The sequence below is a fragment of the Buteo buteo genome, chromosome 7 (assembly GCF_964188355.1).
Source record: "Buteo buteo chromosome 7, bButBut1.hap1.1, whole genome shotgun sequence".
Taxonomy (NCBI): Eukaryota; Metazoa; Chordata; class Aves; order Accipitriformes; family Accipitridae; genus Buteo; species Buteo buteo.
Window position 1 is genome coordinate 34,598,337 of NC_134177.1, and position 15,449 is coordinate 34,613,785.

The following is a 15,449-nucleotide window of genomic DNA, read 5'->3' on the forward strand; positions in this document are numbered from 1 at the left end:
GAGCACCCCCCACGAACACACACAGCACACAAACACCACTGACAGCCATTTAATCTCTGCTGTAGCTTAGACCAGGCACATGGTTCCCACCAAGGTCAAACAGTAGTGCCAATGTCCCCTCCACAAAGCAGAGTCCACGAACCACATTTACCTGTCAGGCACTGTCTGCAGGTCATATTGGCAGAGGGGGCACATAGCAGCCTGTCAAGCCATGTCTGCAAGGTCACGCTGGTGGCAGGGGCACATCACAGCCTGCGGAGCAGAGCCCACATGCGGTAGCCAGTGGTTGTCACACGCTGTCTGCAGGTCACACTTGCAGAGGTCACATCGCAGCCATATATTGGGCCTGCCAGTTGCCCTCCATGTCTGAAGGTCATGCTGGCAGAGGGGTCAGGTCACAGCCCACGGACCAGAGCCCGCACAAGGAGCCTGCTAGTTGTGCACCATCTCTGAAGGTCACGCTGGCAGAAGGGACATGTCTCAGCCTCAGGAGCAGAGCCCACGCATGGTGCCTGCTGGTCACGTACTGCATCTGGAGGTCACGCCAGTAGAGATGAAATGTCACGGCCGCAGGAGCAGAGCCTGCACTTGGTGCCTGCCAGCTGTGCAGGTGCAGGAAACGCCCCCCAGCCAACTGCCATGCCCACCGGTGACACTCCGTCCCACCGCAGCAGTGGAGCTATGTGGGTTCCCCGGCGGCTACCCTGCGCTGCAGTGGCCCCGCTGTCACTTGAGGCCGTAGAGGATAGCGAAACCCAGGAAGAAGATGAGCCCGACCGAGAAGTCGGAGAGGAGACGGAAGCGTCCCTGGGCCGCGGCCTCCTCCCGGCGGAGGCGCAGCTGCTCCCGCCGCGCCCGCAGCACCCGCTCCCGCTCCAGCTGCTCCCCGTAGTGCGCCCGGTAGAAGGCGTCGAAGTCGAAGGGCGGCGGGACGGGCCCGCGGCGGGCGGCAGCGGGGGCCGGGGGCGGCGGCGCGGGGGGAGCGGGCGGGCGGCCCTTGGGCTGTGGGGCGCCGCGCAGGTCCTCGCGGCTGAGGAGACCGCGGTCGTACTTGCGGCGCAGGGCGGCGCTGCCGAGCACCCGATAGGCCTCGCTAACGGCGGCGAAGCGGGCGGCGGCGGCGGCACTGCCGGCGTTGCGGTCGGGGTGGTAGCGGAACGACTGCTCGTAGTACGCCGTCTTGATCTGCGCCGCCGTCGCCGTGGCCGGGACCCCCAGCACCTCGTACAGGTCGCGGCGCGCCCGCGGAGCTCCGCCGCCCGTCTGCCCGCCGCGGGACGGCGCCAGGGCCCGGCCGGGCCGCGGGGCCCCCGGGGCGGCGGGCAGGAGGCGCCGCAGGCGGCCGAGCGCTGCCGGCTCCATCCCGCCGCGCCGCCTCAGCGCCCGCCCGCCGCCATTTTGGGCGCGTCGGGGCCCTCCGCGCCCGGCGCAGGGCAGTGACGTCACGCGGCGGCATGGCCGGCAGCGGGCGCCGGCCCGAGCACCGCGGGCCCCCCGAGCTGGTGAGCGGCGGGGCGGGCGGGAGGGCCGGGCCGGTCTCTTCCGTTCTCCTCTGTTCGTCCCGTTCCATTCCCGGGGGTCCTGGGCCTCACCGGCTCCGCCTCTCTCTCGTTGACAGTTCTACGATGAGGCCGAGGCGCGGAAGTACACGCAGAAGTACGGCGGGGGCGATCGATCCGGGGCTGCCGGGCCGCGCGGGCCGTCCTGTCGTGAGGCGGTGGCGGGGGATGTGGCTCGTCATGGGGCGGACAGTGGGGGAGCCCGCCGGGCGTGGGGGGGGGGGGGGTCCTGCCGTGAGGCCTGGGGGGGCACGACCCCGCCGAGTGGCAGCGGCAGCGGAGTCCCGTCGTGAGGCGGGGCGGAGGGGGGCGGGGGGGTAACCCCGCCATGCGGCGGCGGCGGCGGCGGGGGTGAAATCCTACCGTGAGGCAGTGGCAGGAGGCATCGCGGCGCGGGGTTGCAGCCTGCTGCCTATGCCCTGGCCGTGCCTTGCAGCTCCCGGGTGGTGGAGATCCAGTCGCAGATGTCAGAGCGGGCTGTGGAGCTGCTGGGACTGCCCGAGGACCGGCCGTGCCTCCTCCTGGACGTGGGGTGAGTGGGGGCCCTGCCCTGCGTTGTGGCAAATGGGGCATCTGGGCCTTCGGCTGGACGGGCGCCCGGGGCAAGGGGCATCCAGGCCCCATGGCACCAGCGTCTCTCTGTTCTGCGCTGAAGAAGAGGGAGAGCCTGCTGTAGCATTGCGGCTGGCCGGCATTACCCTCGGACCAGGCCCGTGATCCCTGCGCTTTCCCCTCTTCCTCCCTTCAGCTGTGGCTCTGGGCTGAGCGGGGATTACATCTCCAATGAGGGTCACTACTGGATTGGCATGGACATCAGCCCTGCCATGCTGGGTAAGCGGGCCCTCCTCCCCTGCCACCCTTGCCTCACCTCCAAGGTGGTCCCCAGAGGTGTGAGCTGGTTGCCTGAGCCATTCTCTGTTGTGCGCAGATGTGGCCGTGGAGAGGGAGGTGGAAGGAGACCTTCTTCTTGCAGATGTGGGTCATGGCATTCCTTTCAGGCCTGGTATGTTTGACGGCTGCATCAGGTGAGTTTGTGTTTATCAGCGAGCTGTCTTGATACTCCACATAACTGCATTGTCTGTGCAGTACACATGGTCCGTGTATGCTGCATAATAGATGAGCGTCACTCTTTTTGCTCCATGCAACATGAGTCCACCTCTGTGGGGCAAGCTGCTGAGATTCTGGATGGTAGAAGCAGCTTCTGACAGCTGTTGCCCAAGTGATGTTTGTCTTTTTTTTGTACTGGTGAGCTAGGAAGCTTATTGAAGTAAATAAATTCAAATTGGGTATATTGTCAGGAGGGTTGAGACCTGCTCCGATGAGGAAGCCAGAAAGTATGTCTGTACTATTGCTCAGCTGCAAGGTCAGTCCCTGGATCAAAGGTTTGATGGTTGGTTTTGGGATGAAGGGCTAGGTGAAGGAGACAGAAACACTTTTCTGCTTAGAGAATACCTCAGAACTCTGGGTATTCCCTTCTGCTGGGAAGGAGCAGGGACTATCTTTCGCTCATCCGAATGCTCGCTTTGGGATTGCTCATTTTGCAAAACCTGCATGGCCACGCAAGGGCCACAGCTAAGCACTTGAATTACTTGAGCACCTGGCCTAATGAGGATGCCTGGTGATTCTTTTGTGCTTGAATAACTACTGTGGCTTGTTGGGTTTTGGCATAGTGAGTCTCCAGAGGGGTTTGTGTAACTGCAAAACAGAAGGCAAAGCCGCGTGGAGAAAATTAAATTGTTTCCCTGAAGCCTGGCACATGCTTAGTGCTGGAAGTAAACTCAAAGGGAGGTGACAGGCTCTGCGAAAGAATCAATGGCTCAGTGTCCCAGATGTCTTGTTTTCTTTCAGTATTTCTGCAGTGCAGTGGCTTTGTAATGCTGATAAGAAATCACACAACCCTCCAAAACGCCTTTATCAATTTTTCTCAACTCTTTATACTGCCTTGGTAAGTGTCATGCTCTCCCAGTCAGGCCTCTGCCTACTTTTACATCCCTGCTGGTGCATTTTAGCAAGATATTTTAAGTCAGGTATTCTAAGTAAATGCTGCTCTGAAATGGAGGACTGGCAGGAGTACCCATTTCCTATCTCCTTGCCTGCCTGCATGGTGTCTCACGCTTCTCTGATCCCTGCTGTTGCTCCTGTGCCTTGCTGTGCTGTGGAGGAGCTAGCTCTGTAGTCTGAGCAGCTCTTCTGGGAGAGTTCTCTAGGAGGCTTTGGGGAGGTGGGTGCTAGTATCTGGGCTACGAATTGGCTGACTAGAGGGGTTGCCTGCACTGAGACAGGTTTGTGACTGACTTTATTTCCTGTAGGCCCGAGGATCCCGAGCTGTCCTGCAGCTGTACCCCGAGAACTCAGAACAGGTACAGTACATCAGTCAGTGGGGAAGAGGAACAGGCAGAGCCAGGCCAAGAAGTCATGTGCTGTTTGGGGCTCTGAATGCATCGTGTTTCTCCACATCTGGTGTGTGTCTCTGTCCTTCCCACCATCTGTAAAGCTCTTCAAGAGCCCCCAAAAAACCCTGTGAGGAGAATGCCCTATGCAGTTTCTGTTGCTTCACAGGTTGTCTTGGGCTAAGCCTTAAAATGAAAGAAATTGGCAGGACATGATCTGCATCTGCTGTCCTGGATTTTCCTGTGTGGCTGGGTTTGAAGATAGTCATCAGCACTGTAGTGTAACTCCCCAGGGCTGGAAAATCCAGCCCAATATCCCTCTCCTGGACAGTCTGCTGTACCAATTAACCCAGGCTAGACTAAGGAGCGAATTTAGCAGGAGCAGGAATGACCATTCTTTGGCATGCGCAGTTAGCTGTGGTCGAGCCCAGAGGTCTCTTGGGCATTGCTGGTGGATGACTGCTAAATAACTTTTGCACATGCTGCTTTTTCCAGCTGGAGCTCATCACGGCCCAAGCCATGAGAGCTGGCTTTACCGGGGGAATGGTGGTAGATTACCCCAACAGTGCCAAAGCCAAGAAGTGAGTCCTGTGTCTCTGTGTATGTGTGTGTTTGGGGTGACGCCTGGGTTTAGCAGTGTTTTGTTTTTTTTTTTTTCCAAGCCGTTCTCTCCCATGATACAGTCCTGGACAGAGGTTATAGCTTAGATCTGACTCTGTTATAAACAATCTTAGTCTTGCCTGGGGACTGGGAATCGTGTGCTGAATCCCAGCTTCATGCTCCTTATTATTCTTTCAGGTTCTTCCTTTGTCTCTTTGTTGGGGCATCTGGCACATTACCAAAGGTGAGGAGCAATGTGAGGCAGCAGAGTTGCCCTCCTGGCTGCTGGGTGATGTGGACAAGCTGTGGGTGAGAGTGGGAGCCAGGCAGCTCTGCGCATGCAGATGTGACTTCATTTATACATTTGCTGTCAGTGTCACCAACCCCTGCTCTTCCTGAGATCTGGTTTCTTTGCCACAATTTCTGGAAGACCAGTTTGTTCCTGCTCTAGTCCTTCCTCTTGCAGAGGCCTGGGTTCCCCTTAATTTAGATGGCATGACTATTAGCTCTGTCTGCTCCAGAGGAGAGTGAGACTTCATAATTCTGCTTTTCAGGGCCTTGGTACTGAGTGTGCTGATGGAGAAGAGATACGCCAGGCAAAGTTCACCAATGAAAGGTACCGTGTAGGGGCTGAATCTGCAAGTTCTCCCCAGGCAAGGAGTGGAGGGGGTATAAGGGCTGGGTTTTGCTGACTGAGGACCACAGCGCTGCCATGTGAGAAGTGACGGAAGGGACTGGGAGGACCCTCGGCAGCCCAGATGGGCACTGCTTTATCTTATTGAAGGGCCCCAGACACAAGGAGTGGAATGGGTTAGTTTGGAGGGCTTTGCTGTGGCATCATGGGGCTGTTGATACTTACCCTAGAGCTGCAGCTGAGCATTCAGTTTGAGGTGTGCTTTCTGTCCAGCACTTGGCTCTCCAGCTCAGCACTGTAGCATAAGTCAGTGGTGATGGGAGGGGGAATGTTTACAGTGCTGGTGATACCAAGCATGGCTTTTTTTTGTTGGGGAGGCAGGCTGCTGTGCCTGAAGCCTGGTGTTCCTTTTATTTTGCTGTCAAATTCTTTGCTTAGCTCTGCTTAGCTGTGCCCTAGGGGGTTTCTCCTGCTGGCCAGGTCTCCTCCCATGATAGTGATGCAGGGAGGAGCCCCTCTTGCAGCCAGTGGGAGAGACAGAGAACAAAAATCAGAGGAAAGTCGTCGTGGCTGCCAGGAGCTTGTGGCTGCCATGTTTTCCTGCCTCTTACACTGATGTCTCTGCTCACTTAGTCCAGAGGGTACCTGATCTTGGAGGGCAATAGCAGAACTAGAAACTTGTTGGGAAGCCAGAGGCTTTGTCTGCTTTGTTCTTAGTAGAACAGACAAGGGGAAGGTGGTTGTGCTTCAGCCTGTATTCCCCTAAGATCCCACAGCCCAGTGTACTGGTGGTGTGTCAGATATGGCACAGAGGAGTGCTGGCCTGCTGCAGCCTGTGGAGGGTAGGTATCCCTTGGCTCAGAGCTGGGGCTGGAAGCAGCCTTTTCCCCCAGTGCGTCTGGAGTTAGACTGTTTGGCTACCTGCCCCAGTGCTGGCTGAGCCTCTTTCATCCGGGGTGGGGTGGTGGGAGGGGTATTCGCTGGTTTTTTGAAGCAGAGGGCATGCTCAGTTCTGGGTGGCAATCCTCCAGGGCAGAAAACTGTACCCCCGCACCTCAGTTCCTCTCCAGCCGCTGTCTGCTTTGTCTGTAGGACACGGTTCAGAAATGCTAAAGGCAAGTCTGTGAAGAAAAGCCGGGACTGGATCCTTGAGAAGAAGGAGCGTAGACGACGACAGGGCAAGTAAGTTCAGCTAGGTCCTGCCTCAGCTGAGGCTGACTGTGCTGGTCTGGCCTCCTGTCACTTGTTCAAACTCCTGCCATGAGCTCACTTCCCTTCCCCTCCCCTCTCAGAATGACCTGTGGATTGTGCTTAGCTGCTTTTCTCCACAGGGAAGTGCGAGCAGACACAAAATACACAGGTCGAAAGCGCCGCCCTCGCTTCTGAATTGCTTTGGATGCTGCTGGTGTGGAAGATGGTGTGTTGGTCCCTCCAGCGAGCCCTCCCATGGATGGCATAGATGGGCACCCCAGGCCTGGGACTTGCTGGGACAGGTCATTGTGGCTCTTGAAGCTGTAAACTGGCTCAGGTGCTGCCCAACAGCCAACTGCAAAGCTTCCAGCCCGGTTTTCCTGGTGAAGGTAGAGTGGCAGACAGTGCTCTGGCCACTTGGTGTCTGCAATACCATTGCTTATCTTCCTGAGAGTGCAGTGAGCCATCTGGAGCTCCAGGTGAGCCAGAACATTAAATTCAGCCTCCTCACTAAACAGTCAATGAGTCAGAAGTGTTGCTGGTCTCCTGTGCAGGGGAGTACTGAGGTGGGAATATAGCACGTAGTTCCCTGCCAGCTTCCCCTCTGCCCACCGACCAGGACTTGGGCAGTATAGGGGTGTATGTCCCATGAGGGCAAATATTCCTCCTGGCAGAAGTGTTATTCCTGTGTCGATTGCTCCTGTGGGTGCTTCACATCAGGCGCTCCCTGTACGCTTTAGTGCTCCCAGGGTGCTGGGCTTGTCTGCACCCCAGCCCATGCTCCCCATCCCCTCCTCCCTCTCCCTGAAACAAAGAGGAGCCAGCCAGAGCTTTACAGTTACAAATGTTTATTCTACATAAAAATTCCACAAAACGGGAAGCTGTTTTGCACCCAAAGCTTTGGGAGAAGAAAGGGAGGCTAGCAGGGAGGGAAGGGTGAAGGAGAAAAGAGGCAACATACAGTGTCATCCAGCCCAGTGAGACAGAGCAAGCCAGGGTCAAGATCCACATAGAAAACAAGGACACTTAGCTCACAGTACAGCAACAGTACAACTCCACGGGGGGAGGGGGGGGGGGGCCTCGGAAAGCCTTCAAGTACATTAATTACAAAAAAAACAATCCCCAGTTCGAGTGCAAGCTGTGCGTGCCCCACACTGCTCGTGGAATACTGCATCGACACACTCCTGGCGCTGGGAGGGCAGGTGGCACTTGGAACAGAGGTGGTGTAACCCAAAGGACAAGCGGTCTGAGGTTGGGGGCTGGAAAGAAAAAGTGAAATGTCTTCCCAAAGCACAACCACACTGTTGGTGTTTTGGTCTGTACATGCAACGACAGGTAGGTAAAAAGGAACTCAACGGGGCTTCCCGTAGTGCAGGGGTAATTATTGCACCGAAACACCCTCCCCTCACAGCGAGGACAGTGTGAGCCTGCCTGTGGGGCAGCAATGGCAGCCTGCTCCTCTGCTTCCCTCGCGTAAGAGCCTGGCACCACCACTGCCTGCAGGATCCCAGCAAAGTGCCAGTGGCAGAATCGCCTACTGTGGCCCTGTCCAGCTCCTGCTTCTGGGGGGCTGCTGGCAGTGGTGGTACCAACAAGGAAGGAGCAAGTGCCAGAATCCCCCCAGTGCTGTTCTTGGCCTCATGCCTTGATGGGGTGGGCCACAGCCCTGATGTCATGTGAGCTTGTGCCACAAAAGCTGCTGCTTGGAAGAAAAAAAAAGTCGCCTTGTGCTAGCAGTGGGCATCGCTGCAGGGCGAGAGCCTGAGAGGAGCTTTTTTGCCTGCCTGCCCAGGAGCAGCCCTGCCAGCAGTGTTATTGCTTCCCGGAGGAGGGGGCCTCACATGCTTGCTGGCTCAGCAGAGCAGAGCACAGACTCTGGTGGCAAGGAACTGCACAGGGGCAGGAGCAGCAGGCACTCATGCATCACCTCCAGCTCCCTTTCCTGTAGCCAGATGCATCCCTGCAGCAAGGACCCTGCCCATGCCTGCCTCCTGCCCTGGAGGGTGTTCCAGAGCCAGCCTGCTCCAGCTTGCAGGGGTCCCAGTGCCCCAAGCCCTTTGCGCACACAGGCTGCAGTGTAGTAGCTCACATCAGTTGTTGCAGGACAGTGAAAAAAGGGGGCTCTGGTCTTGGATGTTCTCATGTGGGGGGCTTGGGCTGGACAGGGCAGGGGACCAGGCTGGACACGCTTCCCAAGGGTGGCTAAATGCTACCAGGGGTTGTATTTTGAGACCTTGGGTAACAGTGGCAGGGAAAGAGCTGTGTCTGGGTTGCTGCTGGGCAGGGCTGCACCTGGGGAAGGCAGCACTGTGTCTTGGCTACAGCCTGCTGCCTTTCACCCCGTACCTCTGGGCACCACACACAGGGCCAGCGCCTGTGCTAGAGCACCCAGACAGGGTGGAGGAGCACGCGGTTGGAGCAGCCCTGCCCTCATCCTGACTGGAGCAGGGAGGTGACACGCTGCCCGCAGCTGGAGTACTCGCTGCCATCAAGTGCCCTTTTTCTGCTACCAGCATCTGGGCTCGTGTCCAGCCCCTATCCCATTGTGTGGCTGTGAGCTTGGCCCCAGGTGCCTACCCTGCTCTGGGCTTCTCTGTGGTGCTTTGGCATGTGCATGGGCCAGCTGGAGCCCTGGAGTCTCCAGAGGAATGTGAGGGCAGAGCCCTGCCCCCAGCCCGAGGAAAATGGACAGTGGCAACACAGGGCCCCTCTGAGCTGCCAGCAGGCTCAGGCCACCCCACAGTGGCTGCATCCATGTAGTGAGCACAGCGGAGGGCACAGGGCACCCAGGTGGTCCCACAGCACCCCAGTGAGTGCGGGTGCCTCACCGGATGGCCCAGGGGGTGAGCAGGCAGAAGGGCACTGTGCCAGGAGGAGGTGACAGGGGCAGGCAGATGCCAAGAAGTGGTGAAGAGATGGAAGGGGCAGTCAGGCACTGCCCTGCTCAGGAGCTGGTAGGATAGAGAAGGAGGAAGGCTGTTGCTCCTAGCTTGCAGGGGGGTGGATGCAACAAGGGCCGCTCCTGGGACCATGACAGGAGAAAGCCCAGCTGCCTCCAACCCCCAGCTGTGGGTGCCTACGTGGAAGAGTGAGGCTGGAAGCAGCCCTGCTCCCAGGCGAGCACTGCCAGGGTCTGCAGGCATCAGAGCCAGCCCCAAACCCTGACAGCCAGAGCACAGGCCTGTGGGCAGCAGGAGCCAGAGCCACCGTGTGCCGGGGCTGAGAACAGAACAATGAGGCTTTGGTGCAGGGCAAGTGGCCAGTGAAACGTGCTGGCCTTAAAGTACCTGTGCCAGGGCCAGCACCAGGGTGCAGCACAGGTCCCCATGTGGCCTGTCCCCATCCCCAAGCAACCGTGATGGCCCCAAGCAGCAGCTCCTCATCCCACACTGTTCCATCAGGCACCCACCACCAGCAGCAGCACATCCAGCCCCTGGCACCCCCATCGGGGGAGGGCTTGCCTAGGAAGGGGGCAGCCCCGCCATCGGCAGAGCAGTAGGGATGGAGCCCTGCAGCCAGGCACAGCCACGGGATGGGCAGGGACGGGGGAGGCAGAGCCTGGCAGAGCGCACCCCGGGGATGGGCCCTGTGAGAGAAGCAGCCCAAGGAAAGGTGTTTGCAAGCACAGGCATGGCTGACAGACATAAGAGCTCTGGCTGGAGGTGATGGGGAAGCTGGGGGAGGTTGACTGGGCATTGTGCTCCTGAGGACGCCTAACACCCTTCATCAGTCCCTCCTCATCCTTGACTGTCACTAACACAGACTGCCCAGCACAGGAGGAGTAGCAGCGCCCAAGGGCACCTCTGTCCCGCCCTGGTCCCAGCCAGCCACCCAGGCTGGAGAAGTGATGAGAGCTTGGGTTCCCCCTCAGGGTCCCCCTTGCACCCATCACCATCCCCTGCAACCTGCCTGCGCCCCGGGGCCGGCGCTCCCTCCACACAGACGCACCGCACACACAGCATCACAAACAACCATGCATTAGAAACTGAAATGCTGCTGGGAGGCTCCGGGGCTGCGTGGTTCGCTCTGGCGTGGCTGCGGCCCCATGGCACGCGTGGCTCCGTCCATTGCACACAAACAGTCCCGTGGGGTGAGTCTAGCCGAAAATGCCGCCGAAGGTGGAGGCAATGACGATACCCAGGATCACGCAGCAGATTATGATCATGATCTTCTTCTGCTCAGGCGTCCCAGCACCGGCAGGGAGAGAGGGCAGAGGGGACTGTGAGTGTTGGGGCAGGCTGGCCCCGAGAGCTGGGGGGCTGCAATCTGCCCTGTTCCTTTTTGCCCATGGTGGGCTCTGAGCAGCACCTTGGGAGCCAGAGGGGCTCCAGCAGCCCTGGGGCAGGGATGGACAACCCAGCTCCCCCTTCAGCCCTGGGCTGGCAGAGCTGAGCTGGTGGCCCCACAGTCCCCAAGCTGCTGAGCTGATATGGGACCAGGTGTGGGGACTGGGACAGGCAGCTGGCACTGCACTCAGGGTCAGAGCTGGACCGTGCCTTTTCTTTAGTTTTTGTGGGGTTTTTTTTGCAAGGGACATGGCTTTCACAGCCAGCCTGGCCCATGGGATCCACCCTGTCCTTTTTCCTCCCCTCCAAGCAGCACCCCTGCCCCACAGCTCATCATCAGCGCTGACACAGCCTGTGCCGGGGAGCTCTGCATCAACTGGTGCCACCAGCGGAACCTGTGCTGCACCCAGTGGTGTGGGGTAAAGCAGTGCCCAGGCACCTGTAGGGCTGCGCCATGATACCTGCTCCTCTGTGCAGGCAGTGGGGCAGGCAGGAGTGCCAGGCAGAGGCCTTTCCCAGGGACGGAGGCGTCAGCAGTGTAGGCAGGGGAAGATGGGCCCCAGCCAGTGCCGTGACTCACCCGTCTGGCTTTGCTCTGGTACTTCACCGCTTTTTTGGTGTCAGACACCGCCCGCTCCACGTAGTCCACCGAGTGCTCCACATTGTACTCTATGCGGTCAATCATCTCGCCCTGCAGAGTGGAGACAGAGCCCACGCACCCGCGCACACAGACGTGAGCTTCTTCCTGCTCTGCTGCTCCCCGGCACTACGTGGATGTCCCCCTGCCCAGCAGCCCTGCACAGGAGAGAGAAGGACCGTCAGTCGCCTGCAGATAGTGGGTGCCCCAGGGTGCCCCGGGGTGGGAGCTCCAGACTGTGGGCTCTATCCCAGAGGGCTGGGATCTCTGTGCACATCCCAGCAGGGAGGCAAGCAATGGGATTCCCCAGCCCAGTCCTGGCCTGGTGGCCACCCTGTCTAATATCTCAGGTGACATCAAGGCCGCAACAGGACCTACACTGACACCAGACCACACGCTGCTGAAACTGAGGGAGCAAGGGCTGCACCAGCAGAGCCACGTGGGATGCTCACAAAACCACGCACATGCAGAGGTGACCACTGATCCACACAAGTGCCCTGCCGAGAGCAGAGGGCCCTGGGATGAGGCTGGCGAGGCTGGACTGCAGGGCCCTGCAGCACCTCCTGCCCTGCTCTGCCCCCCCCCCGCTGCAGGGATGGGCTGGGGATGTGGACTCCTGCAGACATGGGGACATGGACTGGGGTGAGCTCCCCCCAGCCTGTCTACCTCCTTTGTCCCCATCCTGACTGCACAGGGAAGCAGCTGCAGAGAGATTCTGACAGTTCATGTGACTGACAGGGTTGGCAGGGCTGGGTGGCTTGAAGCCCAGCACCCTCTTGCATGGCACAGAAGGAATTGGGGCTGCAGAGCCAGGGGGGTCATAGCCAGCAGCTCTCCAATACTCATTTCTCAGCCTCATGCTGGAGAGCAGGGGGAGGACGAGCCTTGCAAGCCCAGCAGTGCTCTGGTGTTACCCCCTCCCCGAGCACTGACCCCCCCACCAGGCTCCCTGCTGCTTGCTCCCTGCCTTGCCTGAAGCTGCTGCTTCTCCTTCCCAGCTGTGCCATGCCAGGGGCAGAGCAGGCAGCTGCCAGCACTGCTGCCAGCCCAGCACCGCTGCCATCCCAGCACCCCTCTGCTCCTGGTGCCAGCAGCTTGGAGCCTCCCAACCCACAGGGCAATGCAGGGTGCTGGCATGGCCTAGCCCTTAGAGCGGGGCAGGGAACTGCGAATCCCCCATGTCTGTCCTCCGAGGCAGACGGGACGGGGCACCAACACTGCCGTGCCACAGCCACCCTTGCCTGCCTGCCACAGGCAGACCCTAGAGCCACACGAGAGCCGCAGACATGCAGGGCACAGCCATGCAGAGCAGAGCATGCAGCACCGGCGGGGGCTTGGCGGGCTTTACCTGCCACTGATGTCTCCTCGGGCCGTGGCAGCATGGTGGGCAAGAAGGGGGGTGAGCAGAGGCACCAGAGCATGTGCTCAGCTGAAGGACCAGGTGCCATGGGCTGGTGGCACAGCCAGAGGTGGCCTGACAGGACCACCGAGGCTGGTGGCACCCTGAGCTCACCCGGCAGGGCCCAGTGTTCCAAGGGAGACGGAGAAATCTCTGCCTGCGTGGCAGCCACCCGCTGCCCTTCTCCAGAGCCCATCACCGAACCTCCCGCCCCGGGCACACAGCAGCCCCCAGCTCTGGGGTGCAGGGTGGGTGGCTCTGGCCCCAGGGAGCCCAGCTTAGCCCCAGTGGGAGCTGCATTGGTCCCAGATGCAGTTTTTCCCCTCAGCACCCACCCAGGCAGGGCACTGCTGGCAGCCCCATCACCCTCCAACCTCCCCAGGTGAGCTAGCCACAGGGCTGCAGCATCTCCCTACCTGGCTCTCCACCAGCATGGCCATGTCCATGAACATGTCATGCAGCTCTCGGATGCTGTTCTCCAATTTGATGATCTCGCTGTGCCGTGTCTCAATCTCATTCAGTGCCTGCTTGGTGATGTTTGAATCCATAATGATCTGCAAGAAGACAGGGCCACTGAGCACCGTGCTCAGCCCCTCAGATGCCGGATTAGGGGCACCAAAAGAGGGAAGGCAGGAGCCCCGGAGCCCCTCCAGCCAGGCAGTTTGCAGCAAACCCGCACCCCACCCTCTGGCGAGGATGCAGCCCCTGCTCAGGCAGCATCCTCCAGCCAGACCTGAGCACGCAGGTCCCACCTCCTGCATGGGCTGTGCTCATCCCTCCTGTACTGGGGCCACTGTGGCAGCACATCCACCAGCCAACCCACCCAGGATGAGGGGCGCTGGCTCAGCTTTAGCCTGTGCCGGTGCTTACCCCGGAGGAGAAGATGGCTGGGTTGCCGCTCTCCAGCATGTCCTCCAGTTCCTCGCTGGTGGTGGTCCTGCCAGCTGCAAGTGACACAATATGGTTCAGCCATGAGCCCCCTATTCCAGCCACGGGTCCTGCAGCCCTACCACAGGGCTCTGCTGTCTCCATGGCATCTCCTGAGAGTGGAGTGGAGCAAAGCTTCCAGCCCTGAGAGTGCACCAGGCAGTTCGAGGGGCTGCCATCCCACAGCCTGGCTCTGTGCCAGCCCTGCAACCCCTCTTTTTGAGGGGGTCAAGCTGCCAGCTTGGCCCAGCTTACCCAGGACAGCTCGTCTGCCCCTCCTCCCACAAAGGGACAATAACATCCTCCAGGACGAGTCCAGGGCACCTCTGAACAGGGGCATGGAGGAGACATGGCAGAGCACAGGGACAGACCATAGGACAGTGCTCCCTGCTTCCAGCAGTGCCACATCAGGCTCAGACCAGGGAGGTGCCCAAAACCTTGAACCCAGTCCAGACCTTCACCACAAGTGTGTCAGTGCCCCAGGGAGCACTGCAGGGGACCCTGGCCACCCAGCCATGTTTGGCCACCACCCCACAGGCATGGTGCATGCTGCCACCCTGCCTGGGGAGTTCCTCCAACAAGGACACCTCCACACTTCATGACGCATCTCTTTCCTTGTGAGGTCCTGCACCTGGGTCGGGGCAATCCCCAGGACTAGCACAGACTGGGGGAAGGAGGGAGAGCAGCCCTGTGAAGAAGGACAGAAGGACTGAATGATTCTGGTGGGTGACAAATGGGACATGAACTGGCAATATGCACTTGCAGCCCAGAAAGCCACGTGTCTCCTGGGCTGCATCACCAGCAGCGTGGCCAGCAGGTCGAGGGAGGGGATGCTCCCCCTCTGCTCCGCTCTCCTCAGACCCCCTCAGCACTGCAGCCAGCTCTGGGGTCCCCAGCACAAGACAACGGTTTTAAACTGAATGAAGGTGGGGTTAGGTTGGACTTAGGGAAGAAATGTTGTACAATGAGGGTGGTGAGACACTGGCAGAGGCTGCCCATTAAAGCTGTGGCTGCCCCATCCCTGGAAGTGTTTGAGGTCAGGCTGGATGGAGCTTTGAGCAACCTGACCTAGTGAGAGATGTCCCTGCCCATGGCAGGAGGGTTGGAATGGATCATCTTTGAAGGTCTCTTCCAACACAAACCACTCTGTGAGTCCATGATTCTCTTGCCCTGAGATGCAGAAACGAGAAGAGCACCCGGACCTCCTGTGCTCTGCTCCTTGCTGGGGCCCCACATGCATGGACGCTCTGAGTGTTCATGACAAGAAAGCGCATTTCTGGCTTTGCCTCAGGAAAACAATCCCATATCAGCAGATACTCGTGGTGATAGCAGCCAAGAACACGTGAGAGCCTGCAGGCTCTCAGCAGTGTTACCAGTGCCACATGGAGGTTGTTTGCTGTCTCCTGGCACCAGGAGGCTGCAGGAAGGGAGAGGGAGTAAATCCAAACACACACACGCAGAAGACTCCAGTACAAGGACTTCGTTATCTGGTAATGTTCATTAGCTCTGATTTCCCACAGACCAACAGGGTTTACATCCATGGCTGGGCCAGGAATGTGCAGCCTCCTCATCAAAAGCATGTAACAAAGCTTTCTGGATGCTTTCTGGGCCACGTGATAAGCAGAGCACCAAGACCAGGAAGGGTGGCAGGGTGCAGAAACCTGCTGGGGTCCCTTGCAAACACCACCAGGGACCTGGAGCTCTGGGAGGCCGGAGAGCACACTCCAAGACTTACTTGTAGGAGGCAGCTGGGATCGTTCCCCTCATCTGTCTTGTGCCTGCACTTCCTTGCCCGGCAGTGAGAGTGTTGCATGGTTCCTTGCTGC

General features: G+C 59.3%; 3 protein-coding genes across 4 annotated transcripts in view; 1 reads left to right on the plus strand and 2 right to left on the minus strand.

The window, feature by feature from the left end:
* Positions 1-35: 35 nt before the first annotated feature.
* Positions 36-1,425, minus strand: DNAJC30 (DnaJ heat shock protein family (Hsp40) member C30). The gene has a single exon (XM_075032348.1). The coding sequence runs from the start codon at positions 1,360-1,362 to the stop codon at positions 727-729; it is 636 nt and encodes a 211-aa protein (XP_074888449.1). The 5' UTR covers positions 1,363-1,425; the 3' UTR covers positions 36-726.
* BUD23 (BUD23 rRNA methyltransferase and ribosome maturation factor) lies at positions 1,418-6,892 on the plus strand. Its single transcript, XM_075032347.1, has 12 exons — positions 1,418-1,502; positions 1,619-1,656; positions 1,996-2,091; positions 2,308-2,390; positions 2,488-2,584; positions 3,408-3,504; positions 3,869-3,919; positions 4,445-4,530; positions 4,748-4,793; positions 5,104-5,165; positions 6,276-6,365; positions 6,515-6,892. Exons 1-12 carry the CDS (start codon positions 1,455-1,457, stop codon positions 6,567-6,569), a joined length of 849 nt encoding a protein of 282 aa, XP_074888448.1. The 5' UTR covers positions 1,418-1,454; the 3' UTR covers positions 6,570-6,892.
* A 211-nt stretch (positions 6,893-7,103) lies between these two features.
* The window catches only part of STX1A (syntaxin 1A), a 114,216-nt gene continuing 105,870 nt past the window's right edge, over positions 7,104-15,449 (minus strand). Inside the window, exons 7-10 of one of the 2 annotated variants that reach the window (XR_012651039.1) lie at positions 13,567-13,640; positions 13,113-13,250; positions 11,241-11,455; positions 7,104-10,548 (exon numbers count right to left, since the gene is read on the minus strand). Coding sequence is in view for 1 of the 2 variants with exons in the window: in XM_075032345.1 (XP_074888446.1) it covers positions 10,471-10,548; positions 11,241-11,351; positions 13,113-13,250; positions 13,567-13,640 (401 nt within the window). In the remaining variant the exon portion in view is untranslated. The remainder of the gene's footprint in view (positions 10,549-11,240; positions 11,456-13,112; positions 13,251-13,566; positions 13,641-15,449) is intronic. The other variant, XM_075032345.1, reaches the window with a different exon arrangement.

Excerpts from the sequence above, each read along its gene's own strand:
- DNAJC30 (XM_075032348.1), bottom strand. The coding sequence starts at position 1,362 with ATGGAGCCGGCAGCGCTCGGCCGCCTGCGGCGCCTCCTGCCCGCCGCC.
- BUD23 (XM_075032347.1), top strand. The coding sequence starts at position 1,455 with ATGGCCGGCAGCGGGCGCCGGCCCGAGCACCGCGGGCCCCCCGAGCTG. Across the intron at positions 1,503-1,618 it reads ACCGCGGGCCCCCCGAGCTG|TTCTACGATGAGGCCGAGGC; the intron begins GTGAGCGGCGGG and ends TCTCGTTGACAG. Across the intron at positions 3,505-3,868 it reads CAACTCTTTATACTGCCTTG|GCCCGAGGATCCCGAGCTGT; the intron begins GTAAGTGTCATG and ends TATTTCCTGTAG.